General features: G+C 49.1%; 1 protein-coding gene across 1 annotated transcript in view; it reads left to right on the top strand.

Moving 5' to 3' along the window:
• Window positions 1-20,804, top strand: part of CADM1 (cell adhesion molecule 1) — a 203,441-nt gene that overhangs the window by 181,178 nt on the left and 1,459 nt on the right. The window contains exons 9-11 of the mRNA XM_070952331.1: window positions 4,225-4,257; window positions 12,229-12,282; window positions 20,296-20,427. Of these exons, the coding sequence (XP_070808432.1) occupies window positions 4,225-4,257; window positions 12,229-12,282; window positions 20,296-20,427 (219 nt within the window). The remainder of the gene's footprint in view (window positions 1-4,224; window positions 4,258-12,228; window positions 12,283-20,295; window positions 20,428-20,804) is intronic.

Below are 20,804 nucleotides of genomic sequence, written 5' to 3'. Positions count from 1 at the left end.
CTGGCCTCTGGATCTTCCCAGCCCTTCTCTGCCTTCCCTCTCTGCCTCCCGTCTTCTTCTCCAAGGAAGCCCTGGGAGCTGCTCCCAGCCTCCTCCTGCCCAGAAGGACTCAGCTTGGTCCACCTTCATCTTCTCTATATATGGACCCCACATCCAAACCACACATTTCAGTGCCTACACAGACCACCCCAAACCCAGTGATTCCATGCTGACCACAACTCCTTGCTTTGCATCCCAGTAGGCCTGACTTGCCTGTGCTGTTCTCCTAGATGCTCCCATGTAGCTAAGAAGGCTCTCCACCTTCAGGGGCCTCCAATGCTCTGTCAGCAAAAGGGAACCCACCTGGATCCCCTTGGGAAGCCCTGCTTAGCGCAGCAAATGCAAATTGCCCTGATATCCACTTTAGGACTTGAGGGGGGAAAACAAAGAGCTGAGCAAGGCTTCATTGCACGGGTGCTTATGCAGGAGACCTTTGATTAAACCGCTCTTCGGAGGTGTGTTTCTTGCTGATGCAAGACTCTTTCCATTTTGCCAGGGAAGGAAGCCTGGGAGGAGAGCAGAGAAGGGTGAAGCATTAAATCGCAGCCCCCTGTGCGCTGCCGTGCTTCAAATAATAACAACAATAATTTGCTCCACAAAATTTCTAAATGGATCCTGATTATTTTTACAAAACATCCAGTCTCAAGGGGGTTGTGCAAACCGACCACTCTCTCGACGGGCTCCTGTGACTTGCCTTGCAGCTCTGCTGGTCTCCATCCCTCTTCTTCTTCCTCTCTCCAGTTCTTGTGTGGCTCTGCCTTTTCACGTTCTGGTGTGAACTGAGCCATTCTTGAGTTTCCCTGAAATGTAATCCAGAACGAAGGCGAAATAGGAATGCAGGTTTCCAACCACTCTTTACAATCACAGGAACGTAGTTCCATCCTGTTCTGCTTCTAAGAAACTTGGGCGGGCTCCAGATTTTCCATCTTGGGTGCTGCCCAATTTGAAACAAAAATACGGTATATTGCAGTCTTGGATCTGAAATCCAGTAAGATAAATAGAACTTAATACATTGTGAATTATTCAATAATGTTCATATGTAAGCCGAGTTATCTCTGCCGAAAGTCATTTTGTTCTGTCACGGTGATCTTCCTGTGGCACTGAGCCCCAGATCTTGAGAAGGAAACTTGGCTCCGTGTCTGGAGTCTGCCCCCATCCCCCTCAGCCTGGGCCTTTTCTGGGATCCGGCCGATGCCTCGTCCTGGGGCTGGTGGGTGAAAACAGGGGTGGGCAACTGAAGGCCAGGCAGTTTTTCAAGGCTGACTCCTTTTATCCGATTTCTAGACGCCAGGCTTTGCCTGTGCAAACTTTTAGGGCATTTATTAAAAAATGTGTCCTTGGGTTTTCATTTTCATTTTAAAAATCCATTCTGCGAGAGACTGTGGACTAATTTTATGGATTAGTTTTTAAACCCTCAGTCTGTCACATTCAGTGAACAATTTTAAGTTGGAGAGAAGCCATCTGAATAGATCAAACTCTGCCGCAAAGCAGGTTCAGCTCCACGGTTTCCCATGAATATTGCTAAGCTGTCTCGGGGCGTGTGGGGAGGGGGGATGGCGTGTGGGGGGCTTGTTAGTGATTTCCTCTTCACAACCTAGTTAAAAAAGTGATCAGAAAGGCCTGGACCCTTTTCCCACTTCGGTGTTGCGTAGTTGGATAGAGAAGGTAGAAACCCACCTGCCCCCTTAGGTGGAGTCCCAGCAATTACTCTGGAATTGGGTTTTGAACTGTTCCTTGTGCTCTTTCCAAAGACTGAAATGGGTGCTGGGTTTTGCACTTCAGAAGGAGCGGGTGGGTGGGTGGGTGGGTGTGTTGCTGGAAAGTGCCTTATACGGTTTCTCCCTCAGCGCCTCTACCTCTTTCGCCAGGGAAAGGCAGCATTGAAGTAGGAAGGCTGTAGCAGAGGCTGCCTTGCCCGGAGAGGCCGGGGGCCCTTTTATCAACTCCGCTGCTCGCTGTGGCTCATCCACCCCCCCCATCTAATCGCAACTTTGCCATTCCAGCTGCAGCCAACATGATGTTGTTTGACTTGGAATATTTGTTCGCCTTAACCGCTTGAAACTTTTGTGTTCCATTTTTGTTTGTTTGTCTCCTGCTCTGTCCCTGGACGGGAAAAGCGAGCTGCACTGTGGGCGCGGAACCATGCTCCTTAACCGATCCTCTTTTTCCAGCGCACGGACGGGGGTCCTGATTCCTGCAGGGTTTGGCGCCTCCTGCAGCCACCCAGGAGGGCACACGGGGTTCCTTACGGAGACGCCACCAAATGGCAGAAGAGAAAGGCCCAGCTCAGGCTGACTCAGCTGGGCCAAGCCCTCCGTCTTGTCCCCACCCCACACCTGCACACGAGCTTCTGGGTGCCCTTCCTAAGAAGGCCTTCTTGGGCAGGCCGTGGTGGTAACAGAGGGCCAACCTCCTCAAGCTTTCTGTGTTGCTTGCACTGCCCTGGGGTAGTTTTGATGCTCTGCCTTGGCTGGAGCTCCCCGTGTCAGAACATCTCCTGATGTCCTTCAAAAGGTGTCTGTGAAGGAAGGGAGTCTCAGACCACTTGTAGGTGAATTGCAGTCACCCCACTTTGGGCCAGATGCCTCTTGCAGCCGTGCAGGAGAGGTGGTTTTCTGTCAATGTAAAACATATTAGAAGGTTCCATCTGTAAGTATGATGCCGCCTGGCCCTGCCCCACCAGCACTGGGGTAGTACAGGTATTCCTTTATTTTATCCTGGCCCTGCTCTGGGGAGCCCAGCCCTGGCTGCAAGAGGAAAGGAGCCCAGACTTTCAGCCAAGTGGGAAGGTCAACTGTGCCCTTGCTTTCCAAAGTGGGAGGTCGTTTGTAGTAGGCTCAGTTGTGTGTTGCAGTGCTTTGCACAAAGGCGTGCTTTTGCCATTTCAACATTGCCTCTGCTGGCTCGAGAAAGCCTCTGGGGGTCCCTCAGCGGGTCCTTGGGTCTGCACCAGGGAATTAGGATTGTGTCGGGTGACAATGTCACCCAACAGAGCTGCATCGAGAGAGCGGAGATGCTGCTGAAGACCCCCGTGGTGGTCTCCGCTGCCGAAACAGGCCATGCCGTGTCCGGCTTCTGCTGTGTTGTTTTAGGACCTGGGTGTCAGAGAGCAGAAGGATGGGCTGACCGGACAACATGGCAGGCCAAGGCAGCACTACCTCTGGCATAAAACTTTGAGGTTGAGCAAAGTCCAGTCAATCTTTGGGGTTGCTCCTCTGAGCCCCAAAAGAGATACAGGCCTATCCGGAGGGTGGGTATCAGGGGGGAGGGCTGGTCCCTGGAGAACAAAGCCCCCTGCGAAGGGCTGTATTGTGATCTTGACACCCCAAGAGACACTCACAATTATCTGATCCCCTTCCGCCTGGCTCTCAGAAATGTCTTCCGCTCACCCACACCCGCCCTGGGGGAACAGTGTCCGTGTGTGTATGTTGGTGTCCAAACGGACTTGTCATTTTTAACAAGCAGACACAGCATTCTGGCCCTGCTCCATTTGGCCAACCACAGCAATGGAGAAACGGCAAAATGCTGGAGAGCGGAGAGGGTGGTTTTCGCAGAGCTCCTCTCTTCTCCCTCTGCCAAGATGGCGCCCGCTCGTTCTGCTGTCTCCCTCCATCATCTCTGCATGGTTTGCTGGAGGCAAAGCTTCTCTCCCGCCACAGCCCTGGATTTCCAATGGCAAGAAGGCAGCGGTGGGTGCCTTCCCGCCCTTCCTGCGCCTGGGGAAGGGGACGGAGGCCGTGGACCCTCCAGCAGTCACACACAGAGGGAGGCCCCACCCGCAGAGGCAATGTTTGAATGTACGAAGCCTTCAGAGAACTCCCACCCCCACCTCTCCTGTCTCAATCTGGAGCTGCTTTCGGCTTCCCTCGGGGGAGCAGGGGTCTCTTCAGCTTTGCATGCGCCCCGCCAGAAAGCAGTGCTGATGCCAACCTCTGGATGCCAGGCAGCCCAGGGGTCTTTCCCCTCCCCCTCTAGGCTCCCGGCTTAAAAGCGCAAGGCATGACTCTTAAAACAGTGCAACTCACTTCAAATGCTTTGGCCTTTCATTTTATGATTGCTTGTCACGCAATGTTCTTGGAAAGCTTGCTCTCATATATGATCTGTTCCATTTTTTTTCCATTTCCCTTTTTTGCATGCTGTACCTCCTGTTTCTTCCCTTCCTCCAAACTCTGTTCCCGTGTGTAGACACAACGGCGGCGACAGAACCGGCAGCTCACGGTTGGTATTGCATTCCTGTTTTCTCTTTTCGCTGGGCTGAGCTAAGGGGGCAAGGCAAGCCTGGGAGAAAAAGGAGGGCGAGGAGCGGGGAGGGGCCGAGAGGACATTGGGGCAGGGGAAAACCACCTTTCCAGAAGGGCTGGTCTCAGAACCTCTCCTGGCTTTTAAGACCTGAAAGGGGTCCCCAGTTTGGCCCCTTCTGCGTGCATTTAATTGCATTCCACACAACCACTTCCCCACATCTGCAGAAGCATCAGGATAGATCAGAGCAGAAAAGGGACCAGGTCCCCACTTCTATGTTTAATACCCTCTCTGCATGTCTCGGGGATTTCCTGAAGTGGGCCAGAGAAGCGTGAAACTTTCATATCCCCAAGACAGAGGCACAGCCTGAATCTTTCAGCAGAGGAGGCTGCCTCACACGTGTTGCCATCCCTGGTTCAGGACCGATGAGTAAGGCAGGCTCTCTCTCGCCTCTTTCCGAAGTTGCCACACTGATCCTTGGACAGCTTCCTCCCCCGAGTGTCAAGGTTCCAAGTGGGATGACTGTTGGGGTCTTGGCCAGAGTGGAAAAAATATTGGAGAAATGACTTTAATTCATTAAGTTGACGGTGCTTCAGTTGAAACAGGCCTCCCGATATTTATGGCTTAAAATGCTCCCCTTCTGTCTTAAGAGACACTGAGCTTGGCAGCTCATTAGAATAACTGTCGGGAAGAATAAAAGAGAGCATTGGTTGTTTATGTACAGGTTAAGAATCCTGATCAGACGCGGTAGAGTTTGTGCCTCAGCTGGTCCAGCAGAATTTCATTGCTGACTTCATCAGAAGCTGCCTTTATGCAGGTGGCTCGTCAGAGGAGGCCTGCTGTACTCCTCTAAGTAGTACATTTGCAGTACAGTAGTAGTACAAGATTAGAGATCTTGAAAATTAGCCTCGTTCTGTAGCAAAGCTCTGCTCTGCTTCTAAATGATGGCTCGTCCCCAATTTTATTTTACCAGGAAAGATACGTGTTCCGTGCATCTTGATCATTCAGTTGAAAGATTGAAAACTCATGAAGATTGCCAGGAGTCTTAAGCAGTCTTTTCCAATTAGCTGACCTTGCTCTGTGTTGGGAAACTGCCAGATAGGCTGGAAGGAGAGGTCAAGCGAGGACCTAGCTTGGAGTCCTTGCACAGGCACAAGCAGCATCAGCTTGACTTCCCCCCAAGATTCATAAAGCCTTATCTCGCCCTTCCCAGGGGAAGACAAGCAGTCTAGTGAGATCCTTGTAATGTAGGTTAGGCTAGACAATGAAGCTAATGATTTTCCTTATTCACGAGTGGTTGTTTGCATCGGACAGTTTGAGTGGAAATCCAGTAAAGTAGCCAATTATCTACTGTTGGACCAAAGTTTTTCAAGGTTTATCAGCAGAAAACAAAACTCCATAAGAGTCTGCAACTGTCTCTTGTGACCATCTCGGTATTATGGAGAAAGTGGGATGTTTCATTGCCCATTCCTTTTTGGAGTTATTTTAGCTTGCCCAATGCTGCTTCTTCCAGAGAAAGCCATTATTTCTTGAAGAGTTGCCATTATGTTCAGCAGCACAAATTGTGCAATGTGATTGCCTCTCATTTGACGGTGCCTCACAATGTGAGCCACAGTGAGGTCCAGAATAGTTGAATAGTTTGCTTCCATCGTCAAAAGAGGAGACTTCCAACTTTGGTTTTTCAGCAACGGCAGAAGAATATTTCAGGTAAAGTTAAAAGAGAATAAAACAAAGCAAGTTAGAGAAGCACTGGCCTGAGAAATCTCAGTATTGGGATTTTCAGTCTGTGTCATGAATCATTCTGGATAGTAGGGTAGGCGGCATATAAATAGATGGATCCATAACAATCAAGGGTGGTGTGGTAGCTCAGCGGTTAAGATTCTGGGTTTGTCAGCTGGAAAGCCAGCAGTCCAGATTAGAGACCTGAGCACCATACAACGGGATGAGCTCCCATCCTCGCCCCATCCTGCCAACCTAGCAGTTCGAAAGCACGCAAATGCGAGTAGATAAATAGGTACCACTTCGGTGGGAAGGTCACAGTGCTCTGTGATGTCATGCTGGCCACATGACTGCAGAAATGTCTTCAGCGCTGTTATTTACCTTTTTCGAAAGCCTCTTTGGGAGACTTCAATCCTGAGAAGCAAATCAGGATCAGATCCAAGGAAAAGGAGCAGAAAAGATTGCCTTTGTTTTGAGGTAGAGTCAGTTGTTTCCCAGTATCATTGGCCATCGTTCCATCACTCTCCAGTTTGCCAACTTACTTACCCTGCACTTTCTGCCTTAAAAAATGGGAGGGGGATTCCTTGAGACCCTCTTTAGCAAGGTGGCTCTTCCCCCCCCATGCAGCTCCTCGCCGTCTCCTTCCAAGCTTGCATTGCCAGAGTGCGTCTGAAGTTGATCGGGTGTTTCTTGTGTGTGTTGGCCATTCTGTTCTGACCAGTGTCCAAATAAGCATCAGCATGTCTGTGGATGGGGAGAAATGCATGATGGGCATGGACCTCCCGTGGAACCCAGGGAGCTCCGGCCAAAGCAGCCCAGGTTAGAGGACAGTCCCAGAAGGCACCTGTTTCCAGAGTGTCTGGAAGGGAGCAAGCTGCTTGGCCCTGTCCCTTCCTCCTTCCCTCCCTCCCTCTTTGGGGAACCTGTCCCAGAGAAGAGATGAGTTTGTAGAGTGCATGCAGGACTGCAGCCCCCCACTCCCACCCCCAGACCTTCTCTCACCACACGGGGCTGACCCACAGCAATGCATGGCAAGTTTAAAGCACGGAAACTTAACTCTTTCCTCTACCTAATACCAGGAATTCCAAGCTTCCAGATTTCTGTATGTGTCTCTGCCCTTTCCCGGCTGCCTTCCTTCCTGGTCCAAACATGCTCTGGACTCAGCTGCCCTTCCGAACTCTCCTCTCCTCTCCTCTCCACTCAACTCTCCCTCATCTTTTCAGATGCCTTTTTGGACAAATTCACTCCCCCAGATCACTTGGAACAAGGAGACCAAGGCTTGTTTTTCCAGCCACTTCCCAGAACATACTTTGTATTCCTGGACAGGCCCAGTGGCACTTTCTCCCTCTGGAATGCTTTTCTTCTCTCTGCACACGGTGCTCATGTGCCCTTTATCCTCAGCCACCCCTCGGTGCCTGCCTGAGAACTGGAGAGCCCTTTCAAAGCCCAATCTGCATTTCAATGATACCAATGTTGACAAAGAGAGGAAATAGACCCGGAGCTCTCCAGAGCTCCCTGTGGCGAGGCCAGGTGTAACCCCCCAGGCAGGCAGCCTCTCTGCAGCCCCCTCCCCGCAACAAAAGTGGAGAAACCCTCTTAGGGGTGCTGGAGGGCCATGTGTTCCTCTCCCTCAATTACTCCCATTCATTGTGGCCTTTAGGAGAACCTGGCATCCCTCGCAACTTCTTCCTCCTCTCCTAATGGTCCTAGCGTAGAAACTCCATAGCCTATAAATCCACGCCATTTACAATTTAGTGCTCCAGCATGTTCAGAACTCCAATCTCCATGAAGGGAGGGAAGAAACTCCATGTCATTCTCAAAGCTGATGAAGCCAACTCAGAGCAGAAGACAGAGAAATGAAGTTCATGCTGTGAATTATGTTTGTGTGTGTAAAAAAAAAACAAAATCGAAAATACCACAAATTGGCTTTTTTGCAGAAAACAGTCTTGAACCCAGCCCATTAAATTTCAACAACTACAACAGGCCATAATAATGTCATAAACTGTCCTTTAAAAAAAGTCCATGCAAAAACGGGGAGGGGGAGGAAAGGTGGGGGGGGGAAATGCTCTATCTATCCAATCAAATATGATTAAATAGTAACTTTGCAGCAGGATCAAGCAACTGATCACACGGGAAGATCCTTTAGAACAGTGTTTCTCAACGTTGGTGACTTTAAGTTGTGTGGCCTGCAACTCCCAGCCAGCTGTGCTAGAAGTTTATGCTTACCAAGGTCGAGAAACACTGCTCTAGACTGAAGGCTGAATCCAAACTTAGTCAAACTGAAATGAGAATAAGCTGAAACAATTCACAGGGACCTTCTGCCAGCATCATTAATTCTGGGTTGAGGTGGTTGCATGCTGCCCTTGTTTATAGGCAAGAACTTCCAGAGCAGCTTAGAAGGCGATGGCTTAGGCCTGGCTTCCTGCACTTCACTTGAGCAGCTTCACGCAGAAAGGAAGGCGACATTTTGCCTTGCTCCGTCTAGGGCCACCTGCGGGTGGAGATTAAGTGGCGCTTCAGCTCTGCGGTGGCTTAAACTATAATGCCAAGCACCCACTTTGATTGGACATAACTCAATCCAAAGAAGAGGGAGCCATTGTTGCAATGTGGAGGCTGCCTGATTGAACCATCTCTGACTCTTGATGTGTTGGGCAGATCTGTCTTCCTCCTGATTTCATGGCTTGGTTTGAAGAGCATGTGGAAAACGTAGCAGGGGAGCTTTGGTAGAGCTTTAGCTGGCTCACCAACCGTGGCCTTACTTGAAAAGGGAGATGGCCTTGTTATCTCTAGATTAGGGTGATGGAATTTACTCTAATGAGGCTGCCATTGAAGGCCTCCCGCACTAAAAAAAAAAAAAAAAACCTTCAGCTAGTCCAAGATGCTTCTTAGTGGTCAGTCACACTATGATCAGGTTACGCCTCCACTGTTGAAAGGTTTTGAGTGCAATTTCAGGTGCCAGTCACTACCTAGAAAGTTCTGTACAGCTTGGGGAAGGAATGTCTGCTAGGAGCCCCCACCTTCCAGGTGGTAGGGCAGGATGGAGCCCCCCCAACAGGTCTTCTCCATAGCAGCTGCTCTACTTCAGACTCCCATCCTCATGGCCATCTGGAACCCGGTGGAGATTTGGGTCTTCCAGTTGGCGTTCAGGAATTAAGTAGCAACAGAGGTACATACTCAGTAAATTTAACTCACATAGATTACTCCTTTAATTGATCATTACCCTGATTTGCATTGCATTTTATACCGTTATAAGCTGCCCCAAAATCCTGGTTTTAAATCTCAGAAGTGATTTTCTATTTATGATTTTTCAGCGATCACCTGATTTCTGCCAATCAAACCCTCCAGCCCCATAAAATTTTCATTTTTCCTATCGGAGCTATTCGAAAGGGGGGTCCCCTCCGCCCATTTCCATTCAAGCTAAGCAGGGGCACCTTTATGTTCAGACGGATGTTTTGTCTGCTGGTGGCATCCCATCAAAGCCACTTTCTTATTTAGATGTTAACCAGCTGTTTTATATCCTGTCTGGAAACTTGAATAAGTGTATTTGCATTATTTAATAGCTCTGCAGACTTATGCCATAAACACATTTCAGGGTAATATTTTCTTAATTTTTGATTTAAATTTTTAAAGGAAGGAAAATTGATCGCTGCTCTCAGATCAATTCTGGAAGCAAGAGGAATCGTGCTGGGCAAATACATATGTGCAGAAGGAAAACTGTTTTCTCATTTCAGTCCAAAACTCCCTGTTCGGCTGATTTTCACTTCTTTAAATCCATATGGTAGAAGGACTGTAAGCAGGAGAAACGTATTTTTCATTTATCCAGAAAGATTGCAAAAATATCCAAATGTTTTCTTATAAAAATGAAGCACAAAGACTTTAAATAGCCAAGTGCATTTAAAAAGGAAGCCAAGGCATTTGTGTGACATGCTTTTAAGATCCCTCTTGATTATTTCTCCAAATATTTGTTGACATTTATGTGAAAAAAAGTTGAACTATTCCATTTCCTTTGCTTTGTAAAAGATGCAGCTTTGCTCTTTTTTTATGGCTCAGGAAAAAAAAATTCTGACAGTGAAAACAACCTGAAAATAATGTGATCTTAAGTTAGTTTGCTCCAAATCCATAGATTTAAATAGCTCATTAATCTTAAAGCTTTCTCCTCTTCAGCAGGGAATTGATCAAGTCTAGATGCTTAGCTCACCCAAACTGGGTTCCCTGCCAGAAGCTAGTTAGAAGCGAGAACCAGTAGGATGGACAGCACTGGGGTTACTGATTATAATGGACCATCTAAGATCCAAGTCTGCCCAAGCCCTACAGATGAACAGAAATGTACCCTGTGTTTAGCGCAACTCTGTTCTTGCCAATGGAGTGACCCATGTGGAGGTAGAAGCACATAAGTCTTGAGTGCTTCTGGTCTCTTTTTACTGACATCTTTATTACAAGTCTGCCTGTTTCTGAAGTTGGAACTTGGAGATGTTACCCAAGTTGCACTAACCAAGTAGCTCCTCAACCATTCCAAGAGCTTCAGCGTTGTAAGGGCTAACAATAATCTTCAGCAGGGAGGGAGGCCTTCTCAGCCACAGGAGTGCCAAAGGCTGAAATTACAAAGATCTTTCTCCAAACACCAGAATTGTAAGGTGGCCTGATTTCACTAGTAAAAGCAATGGATGTGGAGGGCCACTTGTCGGTTGGGGCTGATGTGTCTCCTTAGAGTTTGGGGTGTATAGGAATGGGTTACCATTCTAGAGCGCTTCAGAGTCACAGCTTAGACTAGAGTATCCGTCTATGAAGCTGCTCTCCAAGATGACAGCGCAATGTCAAAGTCAACAGGAGTTCCTGGATGAAAGTGTTTTCCCTGGCCACGGTGCACAAAGCCATAAGAAGTGTAAGAGCTCCTTGTTTGCCCAGAAGAAGGATCATTTGGCTGTAAACAAGGCTATAGAGGCAGCTAAACCGGTGGCATAATTGATAGCCAACCTCCGTTACTCTTCCCACGGTCAGTGGCCAGGAGGTAGCCTCCTCCTTGAAGTTAACTCTGCAATTCAGCAACTATAACTTGAACAGCCAGCGAAGCACCAAAATAAAAAAAATGAATTAACCAGCTGACAGCCCACATTGTGCAGCAGAGATGGCTCTGCCTTTGTCAACGCCAGCCTCAGTTCAGAGGGGAAGTTCTCCTAGGACCAACTTGAACATTGCAGAGTTGGGAAGTGGAAGGAAACAGAAAAGAGTCACCTGTCATTTGTCAACTCAAAACATGCCCTTAAAGTGTTCCTCTTTCTCCGAGGCGAGAGAGGCTGAGGTGGAGGTGACCAGCTCCACCATCCGCCTTCTCTTCTCCCAGGGGTTTTCTTCTCCCGGCCTTGTCTCTGTCTCCAAGCAAACACATTGTCTTTGTGGGAGATCGAGAGACCTTGGTGCTCTTCTCTCTTCCATAACCTTGAGCTGAAACAGCATCCCCATCAAACAGCCATTTCAAAACTAGCGAAGGGGCACCTGTCTGAGCATACACACTTCAGGTTTGGATAACAAGGTAGTTTCAGGAAAGCTGGAGGAGGTTTCTGCCCCTCCCCCCAAAAAAAACCCACATACTTATTATCAGCTTTGAGATGACTTTCTAAGCAACAGACCCTCGTTGATTTCCCCAAAACATTTCCCATAAAAACACCCAACTTACCCCAACTGTAAACCTGTTGTTTTGAAAATGCAGCCCAGCAGAGCTCTATATTGGTAAGAGAATATTCTAACTGGCCTGGCCACAAGACTGACATGTATACAGAAACCTGGAAAAAAACATGCCACAGGTTAAGCATCTAAGCGGAGCGGTTCATTAGAAGAACCAACCCCCTTCATCCTGGGAAATTTTGCAGTAGCACAGGTTGGGGAAAAACTTTTTGCATGTACTTAATGGGTGAGTGGCTTTGAATGTTCCCCTTTGTGTTTTGTGCTTTTCAAATAGAGCAGACCAAGATTTTTTTCCCACCCCTGACACTGTATTGGTCTTCTTGTAGATTTAAAAGACACGAGAGATCTGCCTGCATGTGTGTTTATATATGTGTATGTACACACACATGCGTATCTCTGATAGAAATTGGCCAAGGAGCCTCCTTTGCAGGCCAACTCCAGTCAGATGGCAAATTACTTCATGGAGAACGTCCTCCTCTTGTTCTTAAGTGTTTTGTTTTTCTTGCCCTGTGGAACCCAGAGAAACACGAGTTTGTTTTTATTTGTAAGGCTTTACTCAGTTGCCCAATACTGCCGAAGAGCTGGACTATGGGGATCTCTCAGGTAAGGGCTGGCCTCCGTGTGCTTGTCTGCATCTGCTCCACGCCTTGTTTGCATTTGGCCGCTTCTCCCAACACCCCCTGCAGTTGTGACCCTCCGCAGCATCCCGGCCCTTTGGACTCGGAGGAACCGTCTCCCCCACCCCGAGCCCACCCTTCCCTCTTCCCGGCTGCCAGAAGCTGCCCCAGCCTCGGTTGCCCAAGATGGGGGCATCAGCCACAGTGGCCAGAAGGTTTAAGGGGTGGGGACAAATTACCTAACCAATTGGGATTTGCAGCTTTGTTGTTGGGGAAGGAGGAGGGATTCTGACTCCATTGGAAAGCCTTTTTTCCCTTGAAATGTGGATTATTTTGTCAAAGGCATAAGAGGGAGGGAGGGAGGGAGGGAGGGAGGGAGGGAGGGAGGGAAGGGCGCAGCCTCCAGATTGCTGCAGCTGAGGGGGGTGGGAGCTGGGCATGGACGCCTGTCCCGTCAGTGGAGCAGAGGAGGTGGATTCCTCGCCTGCCCACCCAGCCCTCACATTAATTGCACCCCAACTTTATTCCTTTACAGCAAATGGCCCGCCTGCCAGGACAGGGGGTGGGCGAGAAGAGTGCCCCTCCCACCCTAATGCCTGCCCTTTGCTTTGCACAGGAGGCTGCCCTGAGCCTGTAGTGCAGAGGGTGGGAGCCCTCTCAGTGCAGCCTGTTCTGCTTTGTGCTTTATCTTCTAATCAGCAGCTGCAAATCCAGGTTAAGAAGGCCTCCCTTCTCTCCTGCCTTGTAGATGGTTATCCTCCCATTCTTTTCCAGTTTCCGTAGGCTAAGCGGGCTCCTGTTTATGCAGCCCCCAGAGCTTCCTTCCCTTTCTGCAGGTTGTAGAGCATGGCACAATCAAAAGGGACCTGTGTAGTTTGATTAACTAATCAAAAACTGATTAGCACCTTTGTTCATAGGGGATGCTGATTAATCAATTACTATTGATTGCAAGCATGGCTTTGGAAAAGAGATGTCTGGAGAAGCAGCCAATAAAAATTGAGCACCTGTCATAGTGATTAAATTTATTAAAACAAAATACATTATTTTTTATGAAGCTATCTTGAAATGGGTCACTGAAGGGGAACGTATTGATTGGGGAAGGATGAACTCCTTGAATTTCACTCGCTTAAATTAGAGACCAAATTCAATTATATCACAAGACAAACCCTGGGTTTAAATAGCCCATCACTAAATTAGAGAAGGTGAGGGGATAAACTGGGCTAATGAATAATACCAGGCAGCCAGGAGGGTCCCCATCCCCCTTTCCGGATTGCTCTCATGGGAATAAACATTCCTGAGTTGTCCCCGTAAATGAGGGCCATCCGTCAAGCTTTGAGCCAATCCAGAAAGCAAGGCTTCTCTCCGCAGGCCAGAGCCCCACAGCGGCCCTGAGCTGCATACGTTTCTTCTCCAAGCCCGTCTAGTTGATCTCTGGAAGCCCGTCGGTGAATTCCAGGGAGACGGAGAGATTGAATTAGGTCTCTCTCTTTGTCAGGCTGCAGAAGAAATCCAGAGAATCTTGATCAGATACCAGCTTTAATCTGTGCAGGAAGGTGGCAGTGGGCACAGTTTTCCCAGGGGTTCCCAAGAGCCATCAGGGCAGAATTGGGGACCTGCACCCAGTAGAGGAAGGGAAGGCTATAGATTTGGCACTGCCTGAAGCAAGGCTGCCCCTTCCTTAGTTGGGGTGGAGTTAGTGCTGTGAAGATGAAGCAGGTTGGGTTGGGTTTGGGTCACGCTGGGAGGAAAAGCGCCAAGGCTGCAGTTTATTTATTTATTTATTTATTTTGTCGCATTTCTATGCCGCCCAATTCCCAAGGGACTCTGGGCGGCGTAGTTGGGGTGGGCCTTGGCCCCTCCATTCTCCGGATTCTGAGGTGGCAAGAAGACCTCCCGGTCTCAACTGCAGCCTTTCCAGGAAAATTGGATTTGCCACCAGCTTCCATTGTGCAAGGCAGATTTTGCTAGGGGGCAAAAGTGAGCCAGAGAGGCCCCGTCTGCCTTTGGGCGTTTCCGGTGGTGGCGACTGCAGTGTAGTTCAGAGGTGAAGGTGATGGGGAAAGGGAAGTGTTTCTGCAGGGGTGAAGGAGGCCGCTCTGCACCGAGCATCACTCCTGGCCGTGCCCTTGCTCCGATGCTGATGGATGGCCCTGCAGCCTGGAAGGAGAGGCCGGAGGGGAAGGAAGGAGGGAGGGGGCGCAGGTGCAACAGAACGGCAGTTTGGAGCATTCCTTTACAACAGGAGCTGTTAAAACTTCTGTAAGAGGGAGCCCTAAATCTAAATTTGCCACAATTAACAGCCATGCTGAGCCCGCTCGGTAACCATCCATCAGCCCTTTGCTTTTACAGCACAAATGCGGTTGGGAGGAACTTCGGGCCGGTTGGTCTGGCGCTGCCCCTCCCGTCCCCTAAAGAGAACCCTTTAATACCTGGGTCTACATAACTTAGCAGGAGAAAATGAGACCCCGCGGAGCACAAGAGGTAAATCACAGCAATAAAACATCCTGGGTTCCTTAAGTGCTCCGGCTTCTATGGTGCCCTGGGAATTCGGCATATCAACCGCCATGGCCAAGCTGTTTGCAGCCGGCGCTTATTTGGGAGCAAGAGGAAGCCCTCCGTGCAAGTTGCACCCAGTTTGTGGGCAGCCTTGTTCTTCCTCTCCCAGCACTCCCAGTAAGTGACACGGCCGGTGCTAGAGATGCCAGTGTGGTTCAGGGGAAGCCTGGATTTCCAGGGTCCCAGCCTGCTCTGCATATTCTCTGTTAGGAGAACCTACTCCGACTCCTGCGATCCTAAAGCCAGGCGGTCCTGCCCTCCTCCATTTCCTTCGGGCTGAGAACGTGCCTTGCTCCAGCTTCATTCCGAGGAGGACGAGAGTCTCAAGCTTTGGGGGATGTCAAGGGAGATGTAGGCAGTTGGGCAGGCAGGAGGAATCGGTCACAATGGAGGGAAACAGCAGTGATTCCACTGAAGTTGCTTTTTTCCTCAAGCGGTCTGCCTGATAGTTCCTCCGTCCCATTCCCACTTTTTGCAACCCGTCATTCAGCTGTGCAAACAACGTTGATTTCTTAAGAGCTGATATATTTTGAGGTGATTTCACCGCTGGGAATGGGCCTCCTTGAAAGTTGTTCTAAGCGCTGCCTCTCGCCCATCCTTACTTGCAGAATTTTGTGGGCTAAATTTTGGGAGTAGGATGTGAGGAAAATGCTCACTGGCTGCTGAAATCTTAGAAGAGCTAACATGTTTCTGAGATCTCGTCTTAAATTCTGGGTGTGAGTGAGATAACTCATGGTTCCTAGGATTGATAAATGTCCGAAGTTTGGCAGTGTGTAGTTCAGATCGTACAAATTTGTGGCTGGGTCATTACAATTAAGTCAGTTTTTGAAATGCGGGGGGGGGGGGGGGGGGTTGTGAGTGTCCGTGTAAAAACAACAAATATTCTCTTTAAAAAAACTGTATTTCATTTTCTAATGGAAAGCCTGCCCCTAAAATGTTGTCCAATTAACCTTTTAACTAGGCCAGATCACAGTTGTGGAATCCTTGGTGCGTGCTCTCTGAGCTTACTTATTTCCTTGCAGACATTTCATTACCCAACTAGGGTATCTCTTCCATGCCAGTGAGTGTGAGGTTTTTCACTTCACGTCCCTCACACCCACCGCCCTCCTTTGCACTGATGGTGTTCCCTAGTTAGTTAAAGAAACGCCAGCAAGCAAACGACCGAGCTCAGAGAGCACCCAAGACCCCACAGTTCACTCTTGAGTGACAGAGATTGTCTTCTATTAAAATCACAATTGTATTGGCAGAAGACAGTTCCCTGTATGTGCTTTTTCTCTACACTAGACATGCCAATAATACAGAAAATAAAATCCGTGTACTAAGCAAAGACAAGATTTTAAATGATCCTCGGTTAAATATGGCAACAATTTTCACTTTTTCAATTTTCAATTTTCATGCCAAGGTTAGATTTGTTTCCTGCCCATTGCACGGCAGGTGCTTAAGTAGCATGATTTGGGGGTTTGGTGAGTGGCATAGACCGCTGCCCCACAGAGTAGGCGCCCCCTTCCCCCAGAGTGTGGGGCTCCCTTCCCTCTGCTGGTTGCCCTTTTGCCCCTGGGCACAGAGCGTTGGGCAAAGGCCTGCCCCCAGTTCCCCGTACCTCTTTCCGGGAGGCACCTGGATAGAAATGCTAGGAGGCTAAGATGTATATTAACATCTTAATGAAAACGCCGTGCATGGATCTACGTTTACTGCTCGGTCTGACAAGAAGGAATTAAATGTCAGAAGGATTTGTAGCATCTGTAATTGAATTGGTGCTGAGAAAAGCAAACCTTAAGGAAGAAAGAATAACACATTAGGATTAGCAAAAAATGTGGCATTTTCGCAGAATTTGCCAGTGAAAGTCTGCCTGCTCAGCTCTGAATTGGTGTCTTTGAGCTTCTGTCTCCCTCTTAAGAGAGCAGGGGAACTGGGACGGCGTTTTTCAGCTACCCCTTATTTTTAAGGTCAAACAATAGTTTTCCACACAGGTACAGTAACTCTGGGATTTCCCCCAGTTGTTCAGTGGAGGCGCTTTGATTTCATCAGTCGGCGATGAAATCAAAGATGGAATGGCTCCCATTCTGTGCTTTGTTAAGACATGTCAACAGGCAGCTGGACAGCCGGGGGTAGACCCCCAACTGCTAAATTGCCAGGTTGATCAGCAGATAAATCTTCTTTGACACTCAGAATACCCCCCAACAGAAAGTGATATATAAAATGAAATAGCCTAAACTGTCCATAAATCATCTGAGTCTCCCCTTGGCCTTTTTCCATTTAAAAGCTGGACTTCAGCTCCCAGAATTCCCCGCCCACCTAGCTGTGCCTGCCTGTGAATTCTGGAGGTGATGTCCACCTAGATAGACGTTGCCCAGCCTCGGATGTGCCCCGGGGGCCTTAAAGTGGCCAGGGTCTCAATGAGGAACAGTTCCTTGAAGCCTGTCCTCAACCATAGACCCTCAGTCACAAATGAGGATTAAGACATTGAATTGGGAGAAGCTGCTGGGAGCCTTTAAGATCCCCATTAACATCAACTGAAATGTTCTGAAAGGAAAAAAAAACAAGAAAGCTGCTGGCTGGGGGATTCTGGGAGTTGAAGTCCACCCATCTTCAAGCTACCAAGGTTGAGAAACACTGCCCTAGGCACTCGGCAAAGGCAGCAACCCCCAGCAAAGCACAGAGCCCCCCCCAAAAGCAGCCAAGAGGGACCCAATTGGTCTGTCCCAGTAGGTTCTCCCATCTGTCAGGTTCTCCCATTTGTCAGGTTCGCCTGATCCGCCAGTTGCGGCCCTTTCTTGATCGGGATTCCCTGTGCACAGTCACTCATGCCCTCGTCACCTCTCGCCTTGACTACTGCAACGCTCTCTACATGGGGCTCCCCTTGAGGAGCACCCGGAGGCTCCAACTGGTCCAGAATGCAGCAGCGCGGGTAGTGACGGGAGCAGCCTGGCGCTCCCATGTAACACCGCTCCTGCGCGAGCTGCACTGGCTCCCAGTGGTCTTCCGGGTGCGCTTCAAGGTGTTGGTTATCACCTTTAAAGCGCTCCATGGCATAGGGCCTAGCTATCTTCGAGACCGCCTGCTGCCACCGACAATCTCCCATCGACCCGTGCGCTCCCACAGAGAGGGCCTCCTCGGGGTGCCATCAGCCCAACAGTGCAGGCTGGTGACCCCCAGGGGGAGGGCCTTCTCTGTGGGGGCACCTACCCTCTGGAATCAATTGCCTCCAGAGATAAGGAGAATCCAAGACCTCGGTGCCTTCCGCCGTGCCCTTAAAACCTTCCTTTTCCAGCAAGCCGGGCTGGCCTAATTTTTTTAAGTGTTTTTAAGTGTTTTGTTTATTGTTTTTAATTAATGGGGCCAAATTTATATATGTATATTTTAACTGTATTTTAATATTTGTACTTGATGTTTTTACTTGGCTGTTCACCGCCCTGAGTCCTCAGGGAGAAGGGCGGTATACAAATTCAAAATAAAATAAATAAATAAATAAAATAAATCTCCCACCTGAGCCAAAGCTAACAGGTAGAATTGGGGATGCTTTTGGTTGGGGAACTCTGAGAGTTGAAGTCCCCCCAATTCAAGAGTTGTGAAGGTTGAGAATCGCTGGTCTAGACACACCCCTACTCACTCTGGAGGAAGAAGGACCATTGTAAATTGTGTCAAAGTACCTAGATTTGACTCAAGTCATGCCAAGGGCTCATTGAGGCACGTGAAAAGGAGATTTACTGGCCTTCTTAGGTGCCCTGATTAAGACCACGCTCCCCACCCTGCCTGATCCTCTTCCCTTACCACGGATGGAAGGTTGGTGGTTGGCCCACGGCAGTGGCAGCCTTGTTCCCTCTAGCACCCTCCAGGTGAGGGTGGCTGTTGCCCTTACCTGTCTCCTCCTCTTCTTTTGCTCTTCATATGCCAGGGAGACCGTTTGCCTGGACAGCATCTAACGGGGCCTCTGGAAGACACTTAATTGGAACTATATATTTTTTTAATTAAACTTCATTTTGCAGCAATTTTCAGCCAGGAGTTATTTACTTAACTCTGAGCGTTTAATGATGGCGCAGATTTGATGCTATTCATGGGGATCGTAAATCCTTTTCCCCGACTGAAAGCCTCCTACCTGGCCTCTCCTCCTCCTCCAAGAAGCCCCGTTACCTGCAGCTGTCATGGAGCTGCACACTTGATCGATAAACTTCAAATATTATTAGAGGCGGGCGGGGGCCTCCGAGAGAGGACCCACTCGGGGGAGAGATCAATCTTTCTTAAAAATGGGCTGAAATTTGCACAACCGGCTCTTCCTGGCGAAACGCATTTCTCTCTGGCACCCGGGCAGGCAGGGGGGGGGGCTTTATTGGCCAGGCGCTGCTTGTAGTGGAAGATTTAAATGGCAAATCCTTCACATCGGACTTCACAAATCATGTAAAGTTAAAAGAATTTTACCATTTCAGTTGCTGCTGTGCTTAAATTGTAAGGGACGGCCAGTAAATCATTTTAATGGAGGTGTCACGGTTAAACTCGATCAAAAAAATAAAAAAAAAGAGAGGTGGGGAAAGGCGACCATGGCTGAGCTTCCATTCCAAAATGTTAATGTATTAATCAACAGGAGAATAATTGTCTTTTGCTCCCTTATAAATCTCGGTTGCCATTAGAGTTGCAGGGAGGGCTGCTGGAGCCGCGTCCCTAAATTAAAATTGTTTACATTGCTATACATTAATTTTACGTGGCCATCCCTCACTCGGGGTTCACTGCGGCTTCTCCCCAGCTGAGCGAGTCATTCCTCTTCTGACAGAAAGCATTGGGGGGGGGAGTAGAAGAGGGCGAGCAGCTCGTAAAAGCAAATTAATTGCAAGGCAAGATGTTAAATAAATAAAATAAAAGCAATAGGCAATGATTGCTTTTTGTCTTCAGTTCAGAAGAGGTTGATGGCCCGTTTTTAAATCTCCCAGAATGGGGACGGGCGCAGAGAGAGGTTCAGGGTTGACCCACCACAATCCGCCCCCCTCCTTTGACAGGGGAGAAGGTAGCAGCTCCTGCCTCCCTGTTGCTCCTTCAGAGAAATTTGATCTTTGTTTGAAGGTGGGGGGACATTTGTTCATGGGGCTGCAGCTACAAGGTATGGATTCCCTATATTGGAAGGGTCCCCCAAACAACGTCTCCGTGCTTCCAGTTACTTCCCCTTCTGATAGCATCTAGTAATTCTCACCACCCAGATGCATTCCAGTAGTGCCCAGCAGCCTGAACCACTTCCCGGGGTCCCATTTGGGACCCTCTCGGTTTAAAATGGAGGCATCCAACCTTGGCAACTTTTAAGTCTTGTGGACTTTGATTCCCAACTCTGGGAGCTGAAGTCCACAAGTCCTGGGGTTGCCAGGGTTGGACACCCCTGGCCCAAAATAAGTCACACCCCTGCGAGGAAGGGTGATTGATGTTGCCAGGGACCATCCTGACCATCTCCTAATTGTGGCAGATTCTCGAGCAGGAGAAGAGAGCGCCATCACGGCGGTGGACCATGCGGTGATCGGAGGAGTGGTGGCCGTGGTGGTCTTCGCGATGCTCTGTCTCCTGATCATCTTGGGGCGGTACTTCGCAAGACACAAAGGTCAGTGCAAGTGGAACGCTTGTCGACAAAGGTGGGATTGGGGCAGAAGGGATCTTGGACATCCCCTGTCCTCTCCCTGCCTGTTCTATGGGCTTGGGGGGAGGGGTGTCTCATATGTTCAGCTTCTTCCCTGCTTTTCCGCCCAATCAAACAGAGCCCTTCTCTGGCAGTCCATGCAGCCAGAAGCAAAATGTTGTAAGAGGTCCTCCCTCACAGGACTTGTAGAAAGTTAAAGACGGCTGAAGCAGCTGTGCCATTGGTCCCATGCTAGGGCCAGTCCAGAGGTGGGATTCAGCTAGTTCTGACCAATTCAGGCATACCGGTAGCTCCGATGATCAGCTGAGAGCGAACCAGTTCGCTCTGATGATCAGATGGGC

The sequence above is a fragment of the Pituophis catenifer genome, unplaced genomic scaffold, assembly GCF_029215685.1.
Source record: "Pituophis catenifer annectens isolate HBS135680 unplaced genomic scaffold, rPitCat1.0.hap2 SCAF_12, whole genome shotgun sequence".
Classification (NCBI taxonomy): domain Eukaryota; kingdom Metazoa; phylum Chordata; class Lepidosauria; order Squamata; family Colubridae; genus Pituophis; species Pituophis catenifer.
This window is presented reverse-complemented; position numbering and strand designations above follow the sequence as displayed.